This window comes from Chiloscyllium plagiosum, unplaced genomic scaffold (genome assembly GCF_037043375.1).
Source record: "Chiloscyllium plagiosum isolate Xiang-an unplaced genomic scaffold, Cpla_swu_hap1 HiC_scaffold_3, whole genome shotgun sequence".
Lineage (NCBI taxonomy): Eukaryota > Metazoa > Chordata > Chondrichthyes > Orectolobiformes > Hemiscylliidae > Chiloscyllium > Chiloscyllium plagiosum.
This window is the reverse complement of record NW_028270141.1, coordinates 12447324-12470511: the sequence shown is the minus strand read 5'-3', so window position 1 is coordinate 12470511 and position 23188 is coordinate 12447324. Positions and strand designations below refer to the sequence as shown.

The window sequence follows — 23188 nt, the reverse complement described above, 5'->3', positions numbered from 1 at the left end:
AACCAGATAGATCATGGTCTATTTTTCATCTGTTGTTGCCTGTGTTCCTAAGATAGATCATTTCAGTTCTTTACAGTAAAGAAAGGGTTAAAGTTAGAAACTGCATTAAACTCTACCCACTCTGATGTGTAATTCTGGCTTGGATGAGGATACTGCAAAACATCTTAGGATCTATGGAATGTAGATCTAGATCTATAGATTTCATTGTCTTCTTAACACTGTCTCATAATTTCATGTACTTGCACTGGATAGTTATCATGGTGTCAGCTCAGTGATTGATTTCCCCCCACCATTATAAACCCATTAGGTGCCTTGACCTGGTCAAAGGAAAGAGGTTTGGTGCAACAATCTTCTACCTACAAATACACTTCTTGGCTCACAGATCGTGTGTTGTGTCTCCACATTGGGATTACTTTTATCTGACTGGGGTGATTTGTAAGCTGTGCCTAAAATGGCAATAAAGTTGTGGATAGTGTGGTTGAAATCTCAAGTATTTAATAAATAGAGTAAATTGGTCTTTTGTACAGTATGAGAACAATTCAGGTGATAGAAGAATGTGAATAAATGAATTACTCCATAGAATCAAAACCTTCAGGGTTAGTATCATTAGTCTAGTAAGTAATCCAGATCTTGCGGTCTGTGGATCATGTAAAATTGGATGTCTCCCTGCCCTCACCCCAACACTCCCCGCCCCCCCCCCCCCAACATCCACCCACCAAAGTTACACATTAGTACCTCCAAAAAGTCCCACTTCATCAATTCTGTGGGAATTCGATGGGAAGTTATACTTATTATGAGCAATTTCCCAGCTCCTTAGACCATGTGTGAATTTCTTCAACTCTGACTTACTGAGGAGAAATATGCCTAACATCAGACAAATTAAAACCATGCTTAACTCCTGCAACTGAAATGTGTCTCCAACACCGATGCATCTACCCCACACCACTTTTTAATCCAGCCTCTACTCCCCCCGACCAAACCGCTGACACCCTCCTTACCACCTGACTCCCACGTTTTCCCCCCCCCCCGTCCCAACCCCACCCAAATCCAGCACACTGATCATGGCATCGACCTCCATTTCCAGAGGTCACTTTATGTACGGACCTCAGACACCTTCTAAGCCAGAGAGAAATGTGGAGGAAATGCTGCCCACCATTCCAAATCCTTGACCCAACTTCACCATGCTACCTCAATACCACCCTATCCCACTGCCAGTCTACCACACCGCTATTCCAAACAGAGCTGCCCTAGCAGACTGCCACTAATCACTGCCACCTTCTAGGATGGCAGTTTCCCAGCTACCCCACTCACACTCATTTACGAATACTCTACAAATGTTTAAATGCCCCAAAGACTTACAGTTGGTTCATTAATGAAGACTTAACCGAATAGAGTAGTTTGTGTAATAAAAAAGTGGTTGACCTAGCTTCGCAGGACAATCCTGCATTACGAAGAAACACCCCAATGGTTTGAAGAGCCTGAGTTTGGAAATCCACTCTAGAATGCAGAGCCAGGGTATAGTGGAGAAATTTAGGGACAGGAGCAGCAATCAGCAGCTCCTTTAAAATCCAGGTTTCTGTTTCTCTTTGTTTTTCACTCAGTATGAGACATAGCCCATTATAGACAAATGGGAATGTGGTTTTGTCAATGGTAGTTGAAATTCACTAGCTAAAGAATGTAATAGAGTGAGTCATCCTGTCTTTTCTCTCACCCCCCTCCCCCCACCTTGGGAAAGTGATTGGCTTTAACTTAATAGTTCCCTTTTTGAAAGGAAGAAGGTTATGTGTGAAGGGAAAGCAGGTGTGAACTTAAATTGCACCATTTTGCATCACAGGAAATTAATGCTGCACTATGCAAGCTCTATATAAAACTAAAGTGTGAACATTTAAGATAATCCGGTCCGATATCCTGTTGAAATTTATAAACATGTCAAATATTGCTGTCAGATATCAAGTGTTATACATTAATAACCCCCTTACAGCATGTGTTATTCTGTTCTTTAATTCACTTAATGTCTCAGGTTTAATAAGAGTGAAAGCCTGAGTCATTGCCGACAATTACATAAAACTGAGAGCACAGAAACAAATTGTTCAACGCAGCAGTACAATGATGGTGCTTATGCTGTTTGTGAACCTCAGTCCACCCTACCTGATCTGACCCTATCAACATAAATTTGTTTCTGTCACCTTCCCTCATTTATCTGTCTTCTCCTTAAAAGCTATGAACTTCACTTTGATTGCTCCAGATGTGTTCTATATACTTGAAGCATGTAGTTAGAGCACACATTTCAAAACAGTACAAAATGTATGTTTTGCTTTGATTTTCACTTTAAATTAAATAATTTTTTGCGTGTGTTCTATGAAGGCTATATATAAAATGGTGGGAACTGTCATAATGATGAAAATGAATGAAGACGGTTTGACGCCAGAACAACGTGTTGACAAGATTTTCAGTAAGATGGATAAGAACAATGATGACCAGATTACATTGGATGAATTCAAAGAAGCAGCAAAGAGTGATCCTTCAATTGTGTTACTCCTGCAATGTGACATTCAGAAATGAGCCGTCAGTAATGCATATAATGGACTGCACAAAATTCAGATGTTTCATTCAGTTTGCAGCTACATCCACACACACAGACACACAAAAACACACACACACACACACACACAAAAACAAAGTGCTTGGACTATCTTTAAATGGACTTGCTTCTTGTGTTGAAACACTTGTGTGCATGAGAATGTCATATGCAAAAAAAGGTTTAAATTAATATGAAAACTGCCAAAAGTGAAGTGTGCGCAATTTCATTACCATCTTAAATTCATTCTTTGGAGGCCTGTTTATCAGTATCGTGTTGCATTAAAATAAGCTATTATTGTTCATGTTCCACTGGGGCTTGCAATGTGTTTCACTTATTGGGAATGAAACTAAAATCCCATGTCAAAGAACCTGTTTATAATAAACTATTTCTTTTCCTCTAATCATTGTATCAGATCTGAAACATTAATTCTTGGCAATATTGGTGATGGAATATATGATCAGAGAACAGTTAGCATTACAAACTAACTTGCTTCACAAAAATGAATGCTATTAGTGTCCAGTGAAGTTTTTCCCTCAGTTCTTTGAATCTTGAAATGTCATTGAGAAAAGACTAAATACCTCTGAAAACTGCAGCAATATTTAGCAGAAAATGGATTCAGCATCTATAATTAGCGAGTTACTCAAACGTGGCGCTCAACAAATTCTTCAACAGACAAGACGATTTTTAGGAACAGGCAATTAAGGATATCCATTGGTAAGTGTCTCTGGCCTCAGCTTAGCTTTTTCCTGCAATACCTAAAGTAGCAACTCCACTTTATAAATTGTCACCAGCTATGAAAAAATGTGATAGCGAATTTTTAAACTGTTTTTACAGCTTTTCCACTTGCACCTTATTGGCAATTGAGACTTTTATTCATAAAAATACAATAGACATTTTAATTGATGTCATTTAATGAATGTCATGTCAGGAGAGAGAAGAAAAATGTCAAACTGCATCAGTAGGTTTTAAGTCACAAAACATACTATCCTTTTTAAAAGGGGAGAAATAAAGCCTTGTTTTGTTTACTACTTCATGAAATGTGGTATTTAAGAAATCTTGCTTTTGATCTAATGTCAATGCTAAAATAACTGTACCATAATTTGTAACTCACTTGAAAACAGTTGGAGTCATTCTTGATAATGCTGTTTCCCAACATTCTCCCTTGCATTGCTAAACTGGTTTAACAGGGAAGTATACTCTACACAGTGTCCCATACCATACAAGAAAATGCACCAGCATTCATTTTTATTTCAGCCACCTGGTCATGATGATTTTTAGCCATTTAAATGATTTTAATTGTGAAATAATGCCACAGTATGAGATGTGTTCAAACAAGAGTTTGCATCATTGCTGAAGCAAGGCATGATGTTTCTAATATGACTATGTCTATTCCACATCAGAAATTCTACCTCAGCGTATCTGCTGCTGAAACACTCATTCAAACTTCTGTTACTTACACACTTAACCATTCCAACGCACACTTAGCTGGCCTCCAATATTTTACCATTGGGAAAGTTGAGCAGTACTTAAGTTACATGTCTCCTATTTAAACTGTGTCCTGGGGAGATAGTTTACCCATCTTTCCTTTGTACACTGGAGCCCAGTTAAGCAACATCTCGATTTTAAAATTCTAGTCCTGTCATATTTCCCATGTCTTCAACTGTTCCCGCCTCTCAGTTCTCTTCCAGCCGCAAAACCTCCAAATAAATTTGTGTTTCAACTGTAGCCTTTTCTGCATCCCAATTTCAATTCCTCTATCAAGCCCTAAACCCTGGAAGACCTTGCCTAAGACTCTATAACATTCTTTGAAAACCTACCTTTTTACCAATGTTTTTAGCCATCTTTCCTCATGTGTTCTTCAATGGATCACTGTAACATTTCTCTGAAGTACTTTGGGATATGCTATTACATTAACAACACATTATAAATTGGGGGCTGAAGTTCTGCTCTTGTACAACAATGACATAAATGTTTTCTAGGGTTGTTTTAACTGGTCTTTTCATCTCATTTTTCTTAAAAAAAAAATTTTGTCTTAGTAATGTCTATTCAAGGGAATTTTACCACAATATTCAAAAGTCAGAACTGGTCAGATGGCCAGTTCTTTTATAATTTCTCTTGCCCTCACAGGTTAGAGGACAGCAAGCATTTTCAGAGGATGTATTCATTTTATGTAAGATCGTGTAAATCACCCAGATTCACTGACCACATGCATACTCAAGTAGCTCAACTTAAGTACCTTGGGAATTTCAATAAATGTGTGCATTTTTGCTGAGTCTTTGGCCAAGCAGGCACCTCTGCATCTTCAGGATTACACTTTCAAAGTAGTGTCTGGTTGCAAGGTCATCATTGGTGCTCATACACAATGGCCAACTGGTACACAGCTATAATCCAATTTGGGTTTCAGTAACTGACTGGGAGTTTTGCAGATTTGTTTATTCCTAAACCAAGATATATGGCCTTGAGAAATGAGAGTCTCGCAATATTTTTGATTCTACTTTGTATCTACAAGTTAGAGGTATATGCATGAGATGCAACCAAAAGTAACCTGTAAAGTTGACATTAAAACTTAGTTTGGTGAGAAGTTTGTATGAAAATGCAAAGTACGTTGTAGCAAGGAATCATTGGGACATGCACAACTCATATGGTGCTGCTGGTTGTGCTTTCTTCATAATCTCTGTTAAGTGTTTCTTTCAGCTGTGTACTTTGTATTCAACATGCTTACCACCTGCTGGCAAACTAGTATGCTGCTGTTCTCTGGAAATGGTGCCTTTCAGCATGAAATTGGAGACCTTTCTTTGTGCAATTGCACACGTAGTTTAGACATCTGTTAAACAGGGAGGGCAATATATCAACTGCGCTACTATGTTCACAGAACCTTATTTGTATCATCAAACTTTTCTTCTCTTATTTTCTGCCTAATCCTTCTCCTTCCGTCGGTCATGGAGAGGCTTGAAAAATATTTGAACTTCACCCAAATAAATAGTTGTTCCACTATCCAGGCATTCGCTTTAAAAGCATCATTTGGAGATGCCGGTTTTGGACTGGGGTGTACAAAGTTAAAAATCACACAACACCATGTTATAGTCCAACAGGTTTAATTGGAAGCACTAACGTTTGGAGCGCCGCTCCTTCATCAGATGGTTGTGCGATACCACAACCACCTGATGAAGGAGCAGCGCTCCGAAAGCTAGTACTTCCAATTAAACCTGTTGGACAATAACCTGGTGTTGTGTGATTTTTAACTTTAAAAGCATTCATCTCTTTATAATATGGTGCTGCTGACTGCATTGTCCCATTGGTTTAACTCCTGTTAGAAAGCTAAGCTACCTTGGCAGCTGTGAATAGATATTCGAATATACCAATGAGAAATAAATTCAAAGCAGTCAGTTTACTGCTGTATTGGCATATGTGGATCCAGGAATGCAACATAAAAAGCTCAAACCCAGTGAAGACAAAGTTTCACACAATTCTTGGTTCCAGATTGTACAATAGCAATTGTAGGTCAACAGTATATAGATATAAACATTCTTACATTTAGAACTATGGAGACATTTTTAGAATATACTTCTCTTTAATAGATCAATTGGCAATCTAGAGCTTAGAATGCAAATCTTGACGATGTTAAAGACACGGAAATTATGACATTAAAAATAACAAGTCACCTTTAATCCAGTAGGAGCGCAAAGCAGAAAAATGCGATTGGTCTGCACAAAATTTCGATATGGACTCTCAGCGGGTAAGACTGCGAACTGACAGTGTGTAATTGGAAAACTACCCTTTTTAGGGTTTGAACCTGTAAAGTTATGTTTTTACTTAACCAGACAGGATTTATCTATTCTGACAAAGATAATGAATAAAGCTTACCAAACCTTACCCTTTTATGTATGCAATGTGAACAAAATGTTGGTAAAAGTGTTCGGTGCAGTACCTATATGTTTGTTATGGCTTTTATAAATGTCATGAATCGATACATAAATCATTAATATATCTTCTAAATGAAATTGTGCAGAAAACAAAACCCAGAACTGTTAAAATGAAATTGTGCTACTATGTGAAACAAATAAACAGTGGCATGGACATACTTTACCATGAAAACCATATTTGTCATTTCTTTTGGTTAATTTACATGGATTTAGATGGTGTGAAAATCTCACTTTATAATTAAAAGCATTGTGTCATGTACAGATAACAGTAGTGGTGTCACATCTTTTAAAGATAATGCATTTACCAGATATCACATTGTATCGTTCATCTATTGGCAAAAGAAGGTAAGCTCAAACAGCTAACATGTTAAATTACTATTTGTGTATCCATGCATGAATCCACCTTGCAGGTAGCAAAAGGTAACAATGAGGAGTGAGTAAGTTGCAGAACACCAATCTATTGTTCATGATCCAGCAAATACCATGAGGCCCATCAATCAAAACACTTTAATAGTCCTTCCAATTTATCCTGGGTACATTGAACTAGATTCATATTCTTGCAGCAAGATAGTAATGGAGTGTACATATTCTGACGAATCTAACTCATTTTCTTGGGTCAAAGGTTAGACTGGTTAAATGCTGCAGACCAACTGTATATTTGTCATAGAATAGAATCCCTATGGTGTGGAAACAGGCCATTTGGTCTACCTAGTCACCTCCACCCCTCTAAAGAGCATCCCACCCAGACCCACCCCTATCTTCGCCATGGCTAATCCCCTTAGTATCCCTGGACATTATGGGCCTGTACATATACCGAACCTGTACATATTTGGAAACTGAAGCACCCAGAGAAAGCCCACACAGACACACGGAGGATGTGCAAACTCCACACAGGCAGTCGCCCGAGGCTGGATCCAAACCTGGGTTCGAGGTGTTGTGAGGCAACAGTGCCAATCATTGAGCCACCATGCCATTACAGCCAGCAATTGCAGAACAGGAAAATTCAGGCAGTGATTGTTGAAGCATTCATGACCAAACATTTAAAAAAGATGCGTTTTGGATGATTGTGGAGAGAGGAGGTGACTTTTACACCTAGAATAATTTTGGAACTTATAGACCTACCGCCACCTTTTCCTGGAAAGTGACTGTGGATAGCAATAAGGGATTTCTGTCCAGAACTATGGACAGTCCTGGGGTAAATGATGGGCAAGTGGCCAGCAGCCTTTGCAGTTATAACAGGGATGAAAAACACAGGTTTCACCACAAAATCATGTCCCCTTATCCACCGTTATCACACAATGAAGAAAAATGAGTCCCATTATTTCATCATCACACTGACTATACAAAAAGTACGGAGCAATGACTAAGATTACAATTTGCAAAATTCCTTTTTTTTAACCAATAAGTACAAAAGTGGCATCGAAGGCAGTTTTATGAGTTGGGTGGCAGGGAATGTTATCTATTTCTAGCACATTGCAAAAATTGCATATGTGCTATTTCTGTAATGCCTAAGCATCAAAATATAGTTGTAAAACTACCCCGTTTGTCTTCCCAGTATGTGTCCACTTCTTATGAATACAATGCACTTGTGACCTTTAGATCTTCTGCTATTTCTCTGTCTCTATACGTCAAGTGGGCATAGCACTCATCTGAAACACTTCACAATTATTTTCCTACCAAACTGATTTTGTTGAATCAATGCAGCAGGCATGTCAGTGGGCTCCTTGGAAGGGGATTATCACAGCAAAAAGAAGTGAGGTAGATACTAAATAATTTGACTTAGAATTATTTCCATGTGTTCTGCATGTTACTGATGCACAAAGTCTATGCAAATAGTGATAACTTACAGAAAAAAGGAATAATGTAGAAATGATTTACAATTGCTAATTAAGCAAATTGTTACATTTCTTTTCTTCTACAGACAAAGACAAAAGGAAACATATTTATTCGATACTGCTCTTCTCTGTTAGGGGGTCTACTGTGGATATAAATGAGTCAAAACCAAGATTTTATCCAAAGCAACAATATTTTATAATTTGATTTGATTTATTATTTTTACGCGAACTGAAATACAGTGAAAGTATTATTTTGCGTGCTAATCAGCCAAATCATATCTTACATAAGTACATCAGGGTAGTAGAGCAGAATGCAGAATATAATGTTGCAGCAACTGATTTCTGCCATCCCTTTCAGCAAATTGTTCAATAACATTGACACCATTGAATACCTACTCCATGCTTTGGTTGCTTAATTTCTCTAAAACAGTCAGGATTGGTCAATCTGTCCGCCTTTCAGATGGTTGTCCAGGCTGTCACCCTGGTTAAAGATGCCCTCCAACGCATCTCATCCACATCCCGCACCTCCGCTCTCAGACCTAACCCCTCCAACCGCAACAAGGACAGAACGCCCCTGGTGCTCACCTTCCACCCTACCAACCTTCGCATAAACCAAATCATCCGCCGACATTTCCGCCACCTCCAAACAGACCCCACCACCAGGGATATATTTCCCTCCCCACCCCTCTCCGCCTTCCGCAAAGACCGTTCCCTCCATGACTACCTGGTCAGGTCCATGCCCCCCTACGACCCACCCTCCCATCCTGGCACTTTCCCCTGCCACCGCAGGAACTGTAAAACCTGTGCCAACACCTCCTCCCTCACCTCCATCCAAGGCCCTAAAGGCGCCTTCCACATCCATCAAAGTTTTACCTGCACATCCACTAACATCATCTATTGTATCCGTTGCTCCCGATGCGGTCTCCTCTACATTGGGGAGACTGGGCGCCTCCTAGCAGAGCGCTTTAGGGAACATCTCCGAGACACCCGCACCAATCAACCAAATCGCCCAGTGGCTCAACATTTCAACTCCCCCTCCCACTCTGCCGAGGATATGGAGGTGCTGGGCCTCCTCCACCGCCGCTCCCTCACCACCAGACGCCTGGAGGAAGAACGCCTCATCTTCCGCCTCGGACCACTTCAACCCCAGGGCATCAATGTGGATTTCAACAGTTTCCTCATTTCCCCTTCCCCCACCTCATCCTAGCTTCTAACCTCCAGCAACTCGATCCCCTGACTTGTCCGGACTTGTCCGACCTGCCCAGCTCCTCTTCCACCTATCCACTCCACCCTCTCCTCCCTGACCTATCACCTTCATCTCCTTCCCCACTGACCTATTGTACTCTATGCTACTCTCTCCCCACCCCCACCCTCCTCTAGCTTATCTCTCCACGCTTCAGGCTCTCTGCCTTTATTCCTGATGAAGGGCTTTTGCCCGAAACGTCAATTTTGCCTGTCCTCGGATGCTGCCTGAATTGCTGTGCTCTTCCAGCACCACTGATCCAGAATCTGGTTTCCAGCATCTGCAGTCATTGTTTTTACCTTTGTCACCCTTCCATGTCCAGCTGCAGCAATGCACCGTGCTGAAATCGACCCTGCTCTCCTGCCTTGGCTAGTACACAGTTTCTAACTTGCTCATTTCTCTGATGGTGCAATTCATGATTGCTCATTTCTCCAACAGCAACAATCTATGCTTGGTCCCTCCCTAAAGCAGAAAACTCCAAATAGAAACTGGCCAACTTCCTTCTAGACCACTGGACTTGAAATGTTGACTCTACTTTGTCTCCACAGATGCTGCCAGACCTGCTGCGTTTCTCCAGCAATGTGTGCTTGTTTCAGATTTCCAGCATTCGCAGTTTTTTTTATTCCTTCTATTCCTTTTTTGTGGAAACTGGGCTCTGGACTGGTGTGTGTGTGCAGATTTGTACCTGGTTCTTGGGCAGGTTGGGTGGGTGGTGGCAGGGGAATCTTACTGTCTCTTGGTTTCACCAAGTAACTGTTTTGATAAGTTTCAGGCAAAATGACATAAAACTGTGAGAAAGCTGCACAAATACATTCACATTGGACAAGAGAATCATTTGTTATTTAACCTTTGCTCAGATGTATTTCTAATAGAAGTGCAAAATAATAAACATAGCATTAATGTTCACTGTTAATATTGGCGAATGTTAAGCAGTACTGTGTACTTGGTCATGATTTGGTCGTTGTCTACACCAATGGTTCACACTTTGTGGGCGGCACGGTGGCACAGTGGTTAGCACTGCTGCCTCACAGCGCCAGAGACCCGGGTTCAATTCCCGCCTCAGGTGACTGACTGTGTGGAGTTTGCACATTCTCCCCGTGGGTTTCCTCCGGGTGCTCCGGTTTCCTCCCACAGTCCAAAGACGTGCAGGTCAGGTGAATTGGCCATGCTAAATTGTCCGTAGTGTTAGGTAAGGGGTAAATGTAGGGGTATGGGTGGTTTGCGCTTCGGCGGGTCGGTGTGGACTTGTTGGGCCGAAGGGCCTGTTTCTACACTGTAAAGTAATCTAATCTAATCAATGTCCTCTACAGCCACAACATAACTCAACTCATTTCTAAGCTCAGCTCTTGGCAGTTCTAGGTAAAGCATCCCCAGGAAATCTGCATTTAGCCGTGTTAGCCTTCTAAGTGTACCCTAACAATGTTGGACCTCAAACAACTTTGCATCAGCTCTATTAGACACCACTAAATCTGTATATAATGCCAGAAAATAACAATTGTAAGCCTAGCTTTCCCAGGATTCATATGAAAGCTTCTTCAATGCACTACATTGTTTTCAGAATGCAACCCTCCAACTGTGCAGCCTGTCACTCCCCACAAATCTCTGCGACTCTGCCAAAGTCTTCCAATGTCCATTTACCCCACTTCAACAAAAAACAAAAGTTCACAATTATAAAAGTCAATGTTTATTTAATCATCTGAGTCTTCAGGTTCATCTGGAGAAGCAAAGGGTAGTGTTGTCTGCCCTCTTTCAGGATCATGCAGATGAAAGGTTCTGATTTGGTCACCTTTAGGCAAGAAACTAAAAATGGAAACAGTTCAGAATTACTCAAAATCAAACAATTTTTTTATATGTGAAGCAATGTCAGGATTCAAACAATTTCATTGATCTAATGCACAATTTGGAATTTGCAATTTACCTAAAGTAGGCCTCACTCTATACTTCCCCCAGAAGCACAAACAAATTTGGACTGCACAACACAAATGATTCTAACGCTTTATATTTTGTACAAAACCATACATCAGATATAAAATTGAAGCCACTGCACAGTTAATTCTGAACACCTACGTCAGAATATTTTGTCCTTCATTTCTGTTTGTTGGACCCAGCTGTGCGCTACATTCCAACAGTGAATACAGTTTGAAAACTATCCAGACATAGTCTGGGATACTTGTAGTGCATGGATCAGCAAGGAGCAAATATTCCTCAGTTGCATGCAGGAAAACTTCCTCCAGTAGTATGTGTCCAGTCAACAATAAAGGGTGCATTCTTGGAAATGAGGTGGGGAACATTAAAGAGACAGTGATCATTGCAGTGTAAGGAATGGGATGTTGGTGAAGAACATTTTTTAATTCACTAATGGGATGAGGGTTTCACTGGCAAGATCAGCATTATTACCCATCCCAGAGACAGTTAAAAGTCAACAATGTTACCGTGAGTCTGGAGTCACACATAAGGATGGCAGTTTATGCCTTAAAGGGCATTAGTGAAGCAGATGGGTATTTCCAAAATTGGCAACAGTTCCATGGTCATTCCAGATTTTTATTGAATTCAATTTCCATCATCTGCTGTGGTTGGACTCAAACCTGGGTCCGCAGGCAATTCCCTGGCCATTACTAGGCCATTGTCTCTTCTAGGTGAAAGTGAGGTCTGCAGAGGCTGGAGATCAGAGCTGAAAATGTGTTGCTGGTAAAGCACAGCAGGTCAGGCAGCATCCAAGGAACAGGAGAATCGACGTTTCGGGCATAAGCCGAAACAGCATATGAAGGGCTTATGCCCGAAACGTCGATTCTCCTGTTCCTTGGATGCTGCCTGTCCTGCTGTGCTTTACCAGCAACACATTTTCAGCATTGTCTCTTCTATCTCTGATGATAATATTCAGTCTGACTTCATCATTGCCAGACGCGTCCATTCCAATGACCTGACTCACAACCTTCATTGTCCATAATGGTCAGCTCAACCACAAGTCTGCTGATAGAATCCTGCTCACTACCCCCACCATGTCCTCAGACCGTGCTGACCAATGACTCGCACCTGCTTTATCCTCTCAGCTCAGAATATCCTAAAGTACTATCTTATAAAAAGGAGAAGGGAAGTTCTCTCTAATGTCCTGCTCAACATTTATCTCCTTTAACCAATTACACAAAGGCTGTTTATCTGATCATTGTCACAATTATGACATGAAACAAATCAATGACAGCAAAATCAATTAACACAAGACCGGGGGTGGGGATGGAGCTGGGCAAGATTGACTGGATCAACAGGTTGACAGGAAGAAGAGTAACCGAACAATCGGCTACCTTCAAAGAGGAGGTTGGTTGGGTAAAGTCAAAGTATATGCCCTCAAATGGGAAAGGTAGAGCAAACAAATCAAGTGCTCCTAAATGGCAAAAGAGATAGAAATTAAGAGAAGGTTTACCAGGATGTTGTCTGGTTTGGAAGGTAGTAGCTACTAGGAGAAATTGGTCATAGGTGGCTCATTTCACTTGAACATTGGAGGCTGAGGGGCAACCTGATAGGGGTTTCATAAAATTATGTAAGACATGGATAGAATGGACAGTTGGAGTCTTTTTCCAAGGATAGAAATGTCAGTTACTAGAGAACATAGGCTTAAGGTAAAAGGGGGGACTTTTAAATGAGATGTGAGAGGCAGAGAGTGGTAAGTTCTGGAATGCGCTGCTAGAGGATGTGGTCAAAGCAGATACAGTTGCAGCGTTTAAGAAGCATCTCAACAGATATGTGAATAGGCAGGGAATAAAGGGATATGAACCATGTACAGGCAAAAGATTTTTGGTTTAGAAAAGCAGCATGTGTCAGCGCAGGCTTGGTGGGCCGAAGGGCCTGTTCCTGTACTGTACTGTTCTTTGTTCTTATCAAGAAGAAAAGTGTGCTTATAGCAAGTGACAGGTAAAACAATCAAAATTGAAAATGAAGAGCGATATCGATGGTTCAGTGGGGGTTGGGGTTGAAAAGGCAAATAAGAGAAACAAAGAGGAATTAGGAGAAAAGACTGGCAACCATCATAAAAAAGTGGTTCAAAATCCTCTATGGCCTTATAAATAGTACGGTTGGTAAAAGAAAGAGTAGGGCCAATTAGGAACAAAAAAAGGAGATTTATACTTAGAAAGAGGGGCATGGCTGAGGTATTTGATACCTTGTATCCATCTTCACCAAAAACAGAGATGCTGCTCAAACCATGGTGACAATGGAGGAACTCAGTTACGGAGAGTGGTTCAAACTGATATGGTAGAAGTGTTGGATCAAGTGTTAATACTTAAAATTGACAAGGCACCACATTAGAAGGAGATACATCAAAAGATATTGAATGAGCGCACTGGCCAGAATCTCACAGTCTTGCTTAGACTTGGGAGAGGTGCGAGAAGACTGGGAAACTGAGAACAATATGGTTTTGATCAAGAAGGGCTGTGAGGATAATCCTAGCAATTACAGATCAGTCAATTTAATTTTGGTGGTGGGAAAACTTCTGGAGACAATTATTTGGATGGAGTTGGTAGTTACATGGGAAAGGGTGTGTTGATTAAAGAGTCAGCATGGATTTCTAAATGTTTAACTAACGTGCTGGAAGGTTTTAAAAAGGTAATAGAGAGATTCAATGAGGGGAATGCTGTTGATGTTGTGTACGTTGATTTTTAGAAGGAATTTAATAGAATGCCACATAATAGACTTGTGAGGAAAGTTACAGTTCATTGAATAAAAGGGTCAGTAGCAACATGGATCCAAAATTGATTGAGTGATGGGAAACAGAAAGTAATGGTCAATGGATATTTTTCTGGCTGGAGGAAGTTCCTGATATTTTCCTGATATTTATTAATGATCGAAAGCTGGGTGTCCAGTGGGTAAATTCAAAGTTTGCAAATAATGTAAAACTTGGAAGTATTGTAAACTGTGAGGAAGACGATGTAGGAACTTTATAAGGACATGGACAAGTTGATCACAGGCAGATAAGTTTCAATACAGAGACGTGTGAGGTTATGCTTTTGGTGAGAAGAATATTGGCAGACAATATACAATAGAGGATACATTTCTAAGAGGGGGTACAGGAGTAAGGTGTACATATGCACATATCATTGAAAGTGACAGGATGGTTAGAGAGTACAATAAGTAAAACATACAGTATCCTCAGGTTTTTTACCAGGGGCATAGAATATAAAAGCAAGGAGGAGATGTTGAACATATTAGACCTCAGCTAAATTAGCATGTAAAGTTCTGGGCACTATACAATGCAAGAATATTCCAGAGATAAGGAACTCCACTTATGAATTCATACAATCCCTACAGTGCAGATAGAGGCCATTTGGCCCATCAAGTCCACACCAGCATTCTGAAGAGCATCACACCCAGACCATCAAAGCCTCGTTTCTATAACCCCACTTTTAGCATTGCCAATCCACTTAACCTGGATAGCTTTGGACTGCGGGAGGAAACCAGAGCACCTGGAGAGAACCCACGCAGACAACATGCAAACCGCACGCAAACAGGAGCCCGAGGTTAGAATTGAACCCACATCCCTGGTGTTGTGAGGCAACATGGTAATGACTGTGCCACCATGTCACCCTTGAGGGTAGATTGAAGAAATTGGGACTGTTCTCCTCAGAGTGAAGAAGGCTAACAGGAGATCTGATGGAGGTTTTCAAAATCATGAGTATACAAAATAGAGTAGATCAGGAGAAGCTGTTGCTACTCATAAACAGAACAAGAATGAGAGGGCATAGATTTAAAGTGATCTGCAAAAGAATTAAGGGTGAAGTGAGGAAAATCCTTTTCACTTAGCGAGTAAACAGGGTACAGAAATCACAGCCTTGAAGTGCGGTGGAAGCAGGTTCAATTAGGCATTCAAGTCAAAATTGGATGATTATTTGGATAAAAGTAATGTGCAGGGGTCCATGGAAAAGCAGCAGATTGGCATGAGGTAATGATCCCCAATGAACAAGCTGACACAAGCACAAAGGGCCAAATAGCCTCCTTCTATTCCATAACATAGAATAGATCATAGAATTCTTACAGTGTGGAAACAAGCCATTTGGCCCAACAAGTCCATACTGATCCTCTGAAGAGTAACCCACCCAGACCCATTCCCCTACATTTACCCTTAATTAATGCACCTAATCTACACATCCCTGAATACTATGTGTAATTTAGCATGGTCAATTCACCTAACCTGCACATCTTGGATTGTGGGAGGAAACCAGAGCATCCGGAGGACACCCACATAGACATAGGGAGAATGTACAACATCACACAGACAGTTGCTGGAGGCTGGAATTGAACCCTGGTCCCTGGTGCTGTGAGGCAGCAGTGCTAACCACTGAGTCACCGTAACACTTTGGTAATGCTCTTCACTTTCTGTTTGACAACATATTGTGCACTTCCCATTCTTACATCCTCTGCTGCTTCATAGCCTGAGCTTCCCCTTGATAGAGGATAGATTGAACCTTTTGAAGATGAGGAGAATTACATGATAGTAAGCGTCTCATTGACCTCAATAGGAGTAAAAGTAAAGTTGACTGGTGTTCTTGGAGTAGTAGTTAATGATACTAAAGCCAAGTGAGCTACTTGTGCAGTACCCAAGAACATTATAGGAAGCTGAAACATCAGAAGCTAAGGTTCGGACCTGGTATCATCTGATCTGTTTGTATCATAATGCCAAAGAATGCATTGAACCCCAACTAAACCATTGGGAGAGTGCAAATAATATCTGCCTTAAAATCACAGAGTTAACTCCATCAACAAACCTAAATTCAGCAAAAATTTAAAATTATGTTGCAGTAGAGAGCATTTCCTCAAAATTGGACTGCCCTCCCCACCAAACTACTGCAAATGATTTTTTTGGTTGGTATCCCACTGAACTGCTGCCACCTGCACCTTCCCATCACTGCTTGATACAGATCTTCCCAAATAAAAGGAAGGAGATATGTGCTGGGTGCTGGCAGGTGGGACTAGATTGAGTTGGGATATCTGGTCGGCATGGACAAGTTGGATTGTACAGTCTTTTTCAGTGCTGGATATCTCTGTGACTTTATGACTCTAAAAGGTGGTATCCTTCCATTTTCTGAGCAAATCCAAAATTGGAGAGATTGGAGGAGGGTAACTCTGAGCCGGTCAGAATGTGAAAATCCACCGGATCTTCTGGCAATTGGGCTTTCAACCAGTATCTGCGCCAGGAAATATGAACCAAGAGCTTCCATCCAATCAGAGGCTTCAGCCAGTAACATTGCCCTCAGGACTCCCAGGATGGGGGATAGACCGTGCAAATGTTCAGTGTTGTTTTGTCAGAGTCATGGGGAGAGATTGACCGTGGAGATTGAAAGCAACAGCAGGAGATTGGCTCTCCTGCGCTACCCCATTCCAGTCATGCACTGATCAAGGGAACTGCCCCATCCCTTGACAGACTGCCTGCCTGCCGTGGTTAACTGGTCACATAGGCCAACTCTCTCTGAAATAATTGTAGCCTAGGTGGGTATGTTGAGCTTGGACCTTCCCTCACAGATTTAATTTGGCTGAGGCACGCCACCATTCTGCCTAATTAAACTTCCTTCGTACCTCCAACTAAAAGGTTTTGACCTTTGGGAATATACATAACCAGGAAAACAAGTTACAGTGGCACAGCGTTCAGCGCTGCTGCCTTATAGAGCCAGAGACCTAGGTTTGATTCCAGCCTGCGGCAACTGCCTGTGTGAAGTTTGCATGTTCTCCCCGTGTCTGTGTGAGCTTCCTTTGGGTCTCTAGTTTCCTCCCACAGTTCAAAGATGTGCAGGTTAGGTGGATTGGCCACGCTAAATTGCTCCATAGTGTGCAGGCAAAGTGGGTTAGCCATGGGAAATTCAGGATAGAGTATAAGGGTGGGACACTGTTCAGAGGGTCTGTGAGGACTTGATGGGCTGAACGGCCCGCTTCCACACTGTAGGGATTCTATTGGAAATCTAAAATTTAATATATTACTGGGAGGGCACTGTTCTCCAGAATATAGCCCATAAAAGAGCACAACTTTGAGAGTTAATAATGCAAAAAACATATTTGACACTCATTCATTCAACAAGAGGCCATATATCAATTCCTCAACTGGTCTTACTGTACCTTGTCGTCAGTGGAGTGAAAAAGAAGAACTGGTCACACTGTATAGATTCTGCCACCCGCAATATCAGGTCGATGGAAATCCTGCGATTAACCATATCCTAGGGTTGAACAAGCATAGAATTACATAAAACAAAGAACTGCGGTTGCCGGAGATCTGAAACAAAAACAGAAATTGCTGGACTCAGGCAGTATGTATGGAAAGAAAAACAAAGTTAACTTTTCCAGTCCGGTTGGATTCTGAGAAACGGCCACTGGACTGAAAACATTAACTCTGTTTTCTATCTCCATAGATGCTGTCAGACCAGTTGAGTTTCTCCAGCAATTTCTGTTTTTGACACAAGTATATATGTAGTTTCCCAAAAGCAAAATCTACAGATTATCAGACGTGCTCCATCAATTTAATCTTTTGCATTTCTCCATTTCCTTCAATGCACTTGCTTTCCAGATTAAAGTCTTTTTTCAATATTTTAATTCCCTTTGCTTCCACGGGTTTCTGGGACAAAGACATTGTCGATTTACATTTACCTGTTCAACTTGAATTCTCAGATTTCATCAACTTAATTCAGAAGTAATCGTACAAGGTGAATCACATATCTCGGGAGAAGCAATGAGAGTTAGGAGAGCATTAGAAATAAATTATGGGCTACAAGAAAAAAAATGAGATTTTCTCTTTAAGCTCCAGTCACAAACACCAGTCTAAAGTCAAAATGGTGACACGGACATATAAAAATGTCATGATGTGGAGGAGCTGGTGTTGGACTGACATGGACAAAGTTAAAAAATCGCACAACATCAGGTTACAGTCCAACAGGTTTATTTGGAAGCACTAACTTACACATTAAAGAACCGAAACTAACATATCCCATTCTAAAAGATGAAAGACCTAATCTAAATTTGCTTAATATATCATTACAGGTCCACGACACTGTAACCCTTTTGCTGTAAATTCTGTGTCTTATGATCCCGCTCCACAGCTACCTAATGAAGAGATAACTTCTTCTAAGCTAGTGCTTCCAAATATACCTGTTGGATTATAACCTGGTGTTGTGTGGTTTTTAACTATGTAAAAATATGATGGGGTTGTTCTGCCTTTGCCGAAAATGTGTTGCTGGAAAACGCAGCAGGTCAGGCAGCATCCAAGGAGCAGGAGAATCGACGTTTCAGGCATGAGTCCTTCTTCAGGAATCTGCCTTTGATTCACCTCCCTAAATGGAGTGTGAAGACCTTCCTGAAGATTAAATACAGTAGCTCACTTATCATTAAATTCTCTTGATTTTGAAATTAAGACTTTCTCCATTTGTAGACAATAATCATGGAAAATACAAACCGGAAGTTAGGCTTTCTAACCTTTGCCGCGAAATCCCTTGCAAGCAACAGCCAGAATTTGCAGCTTACAATTTCTAGGAGCCTTCGTTATTCTTGACAGTTGCTTGATATACATTGTGAGTGATGTGCTATTGTTTGGCTGGACTATACAAATTAAGAAAGCTCCTGTAACCTTACAAATGTTGATGAGCACATTCCTCAGTGAATGCAATTGTCAGCAAATTCATAAGGTACAACTAATAATTCACATGAGCATGCATTTCAGGAAAACTGCTTGAACCGAAACACCCTGAGAAATGACACATTAAGCAACAGATTTTCCAAACATTTTTAAAGCTTACCATGACGCTACATATCTTTCACTTGGAGAAAATATTGTCTAGAAATGGACTCAACGTTTCATGTCTCTACATGAGGGATCACTTATGGATTACAATAAATGTTGCTACTTTTACCTTTAGCAACCAGGAGATTAATTGGCTTTAGACGTAAACGTACCATGTAAACATCAAACTCATCCAGACAACAGAAAGGAGATTCTATGCTATCCCACAGCGAAAGAATGAAGCAAACAGTTGAGAATGAGCGTTCACCTCCAGAAAGGGATCTCATATCATCTTGTCCTGTCTTCATTCCTTCTCCACGCTCAACCTTCAATAAGAGATTTCCAACAGCATGAAAAGAAAGACTTGCATTTATAAAACACCTTTTCTGACCCGCTTACATCTTGAAGTATTTGTTCAACCAGTGAAGCATAGTCACTCTTTCAACTTTTGAAACATAGTCACTCTTCCAACGCAGAAAAGGAAGCAGTTAATTTGCATACTAGACGTTCCCCACAAAAAGCAATGTGATGTCAATCAGACAACCTGTGTTTTTATAATCTCCATTGCAGGATAAACATTAGTCAGGCACTGGCTATAACTTCCTTGCTATTCTTCACAAGTGCATTATGAAATCCTTGATAGCTAGCTGAAAGAGCAATGACATCCTGATTTAACATTTTGTCAAAACACAGCACCTCTCACAGTGTTGCCCTCTCTCCGCACTGTACTAATATAACCTTCCTGGGTTTACCCTGTCTAGTCCTGTTAGAATTTCAATGGATTCTATGAGATTCCTCCTCATTCTTCTTACAACACTCTTTGTTCTGCCCAAAACTTGTTGGTCTTCCAGAGCAAGGAGCTGACCCTGACCGAGTGTTGCAGACTGGCACATTCAAAGGTCCAGGACTACGTGCTGAGAGATGCACTAAAGCTTGGGGCAGCTGCTGCCAAGACACAGTGAGGAAATACCGCTGTCTGACATCTTCCTGCTGAAGTTAAACAGGGGTTTGCTCAGTTATTGAACTCTCCTCATGCCTCAAATGCATGTATATATAATCTGGTTCACACATGAGATGCCTTTGGTTTGATCGAGTCAAACTCCAATGCTTGTTTGTTTCCTTGATATGCTACTGTACAGAACTGAACTGAATTTGTGACTACATATATAAATATCATTCAATTTTTATGAGTAAAGTATATTTTGAGACCAAAACATATTCCTCCTTATTCCTCTAAACTCCAGTTAATAAACTTGTAACTGATCTAAAGAGACCTTGGAGTACAGGTTCATAGCTCCTTGAAAGTGGAGTCTCAGGTAGATGGGATAGTGAAAGTGACGTTTGGTACGCTTTCTTTTATTGGCCAGAATATTGAGTACAGGAGTTGGGAGGTCATGTTGCGGCTGTACAGGACATTGGTTAGGCCACTGTTGGAATATTGCGTGCAATTCTGGTCTCCTTCCTATCGGAAAGATGTTGTGAAACTTGAAAGGGTTCAGAAAAGAGTTACAAGGACATTGCCAGGGTTGGAGGATCTGAGCTAAAGGGAGAGGCTGAACAGTCTGGGTCTGTTTTCCCTGGAGCGTCGGAGGCTGAGGGGTGACCTTATAGAGGTTTACAAAATTATGAGGGGCATGGATAGGATAAATAGACAAAGTCTTTTCCCTGGGGTCGGGGAGTCCAGAACTAGAGGGCATAGGTTTAGGGTGAGAGGGGAAAGATATAAAAGAGACCAAAGGGGCAACTTTTTCACACAGAGGGTGGTACATGTATGGAATGAGCTGCCAGAGGATGTGGTGGAGGCTGGTACAATTGCAACATTTAAGAGGCATTTGGATGGGTATATGAATAGGAAGGGTTTGGAGGGATATGGGCTGGGCGCTGGCAGGTGGGACTGGATTGGGTTGGGATATCTGGTCAGCATGGACGGGTTGGACTGAAGGGTCTGTTTCCATGCTGTACATCTCTATGAGTCTATGACTCCAAGTGTGGCACTGGAAAAGCACAGCGGGTCCGGGCAACATGCGAGAAGCAAGAGAGTCAATCTTTCAGACTTAATCCTTCATCAGGTCAAGAAAGTTTTAAACTAAATTGTAGGGGAAAGGTTTATATGAGACAAGGTATGGTAAAGGCAAAGGAGCAAGGCAGCAGTTTGGGTAATAATGACTAGAGTGTGACAGAAAGGAACAGAACATAAAATTGCAAGCAGATTGTAAAAGGGCAAAATAAAAGCATTTTAAAAACAGTGTATTTGAATGCATGAGGCATTCGAAACATAGGAGATGAGGATAAAGATGTATGACTGGATTCCCATTACAGACACATGGATGAAAGGTTATCAAGGCTGGGGCCTGAATGTGGAAGGGTGAAATATTACAAATGCTGGAAAAATGATGGGGTTGCTCTGTTAATTAAAGACTATGTTTAATCAGTACTGAAAGATTACCTTAATTTGAAAGAACAGACGTAGGATCAGTTTGGATAGAGATAGGAAATAGTAAAAGCAAGAGGTTCCTGTGGGAGTAGGTTATAGGTCCCCATAGTAGTAGTTACACTGTAGGACAGAGAATAACAGAAAGACAGAAATGAGGTGTGTGAGAAATGTACTATACTGATCGTGAGTGACTTGAATGTATAGATTGTGAAAATCAGATTTTCAAAGATAGCTTAGAAAATGAGTTCATAGAGTGGGCAGAAAATAATGGGGACGGGGACAGCTCGTGAGCTCCCAAGTTGATTACACAAATAATTTATTATATTACTTGGTATTACATGGAAATAAAAACCAATAGCTCAAGAACTGTCCACTTTACATGTCGCTACTTCCAAATTTGGAAACAGCCCAATGGAATCTTTATTTACTAGTTACCTCTTCATTTTTTTTAAAAACTTAAAATGGTTTAAAATGTACATAGAGCTCTGTAAAATCAAATGACTGAATGGTATCTTTATGGATAAATTCTTGTTGGTTAGTAAATTGACAAGGTCCAGGGCATGAGTTTAAATTATCTCAAAGTCTTCTTTCTCGTGTGAGTCGTGTGGGGGATGTTGACTTTTCTGTATTTCAAGAGAGAAATACATTTTTTCTTGATGGGAGCAGAGATTGTATTATATCAAAGGAAAGTATCTATTTTGATAACACTTAGTCTTCAATATCTCATAGCAAATGTGACCCATACCACCCACTTGTACTGTACCTCTTTCATATGCTTCTCGTTCACTTAAGCTTCTCTTGAATTCCCCACTTAACTTTAATTCCCGCATGTAGGTACCTTTAAATTTACTTAGCATGGGATCTACAGTGTAACTCTTCTATCTTTCAATTTTATCAGACTACCATCATCGGTGGGTAATACCAGCTAGTTCGTCAACATTGACTAACTCTGCATATAGGCATTTGCACTTGACAACATACTAATTATCTGGTCCCTATAGCTGACATGCTGAGGGAAGTGCTAATCATGATTAATTAATTAATTCTTACCAAAGGTCATGCCCACAACTGCTATCTGGCCTGTTGCGTATTTCCAGACATTTTTCTGTATTTCTTTTAATAAACAGCTTTCCAAAATCTGCAAAGTTTTCCTTCTTGTATCAATGTTTTTTTAACTGTATGGTTACATTATTTTGACCTTTTTCTGTTTTAGTGTAATATTTTCCTCAAAATAGGCTTTCAAATAAATTGTGAATAACTCACCGTGATTGAAAGATCTCTGTTCTTATGGTCGAATTTGATCATTCCATAATAATGTTGCTTAGACAACAAAATACTGAAGTTAAGTTTGCAGCGAATTGACATGAACCTATTTAATTCAAACACAGAGAGAAAATATCATCATGATTAAAACAATAATATATTTT

The 23188-nt window shown here is 40.6% G+C and overlaps 2 protein-coding genes across 5 annotated transcripts in view; one reads left to right on the top strand and one right to left on the bottom strand.

Moving 5' to 3' along the window:
* The window catches only part of LOC122540991 (visinin-like protein 1), a 114599-nt gene extending 111931 nt beyond the window's left edge, over positions 1–2668 (top strand). For both annotated transcript variants that reach the window (XM_043677402.2, XM_043677412.2), the window contains exon 4: positions 2365–2668. In XM_043677402.2, coding sequence (XP_043533337.1) covers positions 2365–2562 — 198 coding nt within the window. In that variant the 3' untranslated portion in view covers positions 2563–2668. The remainder of the gene's footprint in view (positions 1–2364) is intronic.
* Positions 2669–11250: 8582 nt separating this feature from the next.
* Positions 11251–23188, bottom strand: part of LOC122540973 (structural maintenance of chromosomes protein 6-like) — a 129474-nt gene continuing 117536 nt past the window's right edge. For all 3 annotated transcript variants that reach the window (XM_087977535.1, XM_043677351.2, XM_043677375.2), the window contains 4 exons: positions 23025–23130; positions 19501–19653; positions 17677–17774; positions 11251–11382 (listed from right to left, as the gene is read on the bottom strand). In XM_087977535.1, coding sequence (XP_087833661.1) covers positions 11271–11382; positions 17677–17774; positions 19501–19653; positions 23025–23130 — 469 coding nt within the window. In that variant the 3' untranslated portion in view covers positions 11251–11270. The remainder of the gene's footprint in view (positions 11383–17676; positions 17775–19500; positions 19654–23024; positions 23131–23188) is intronic.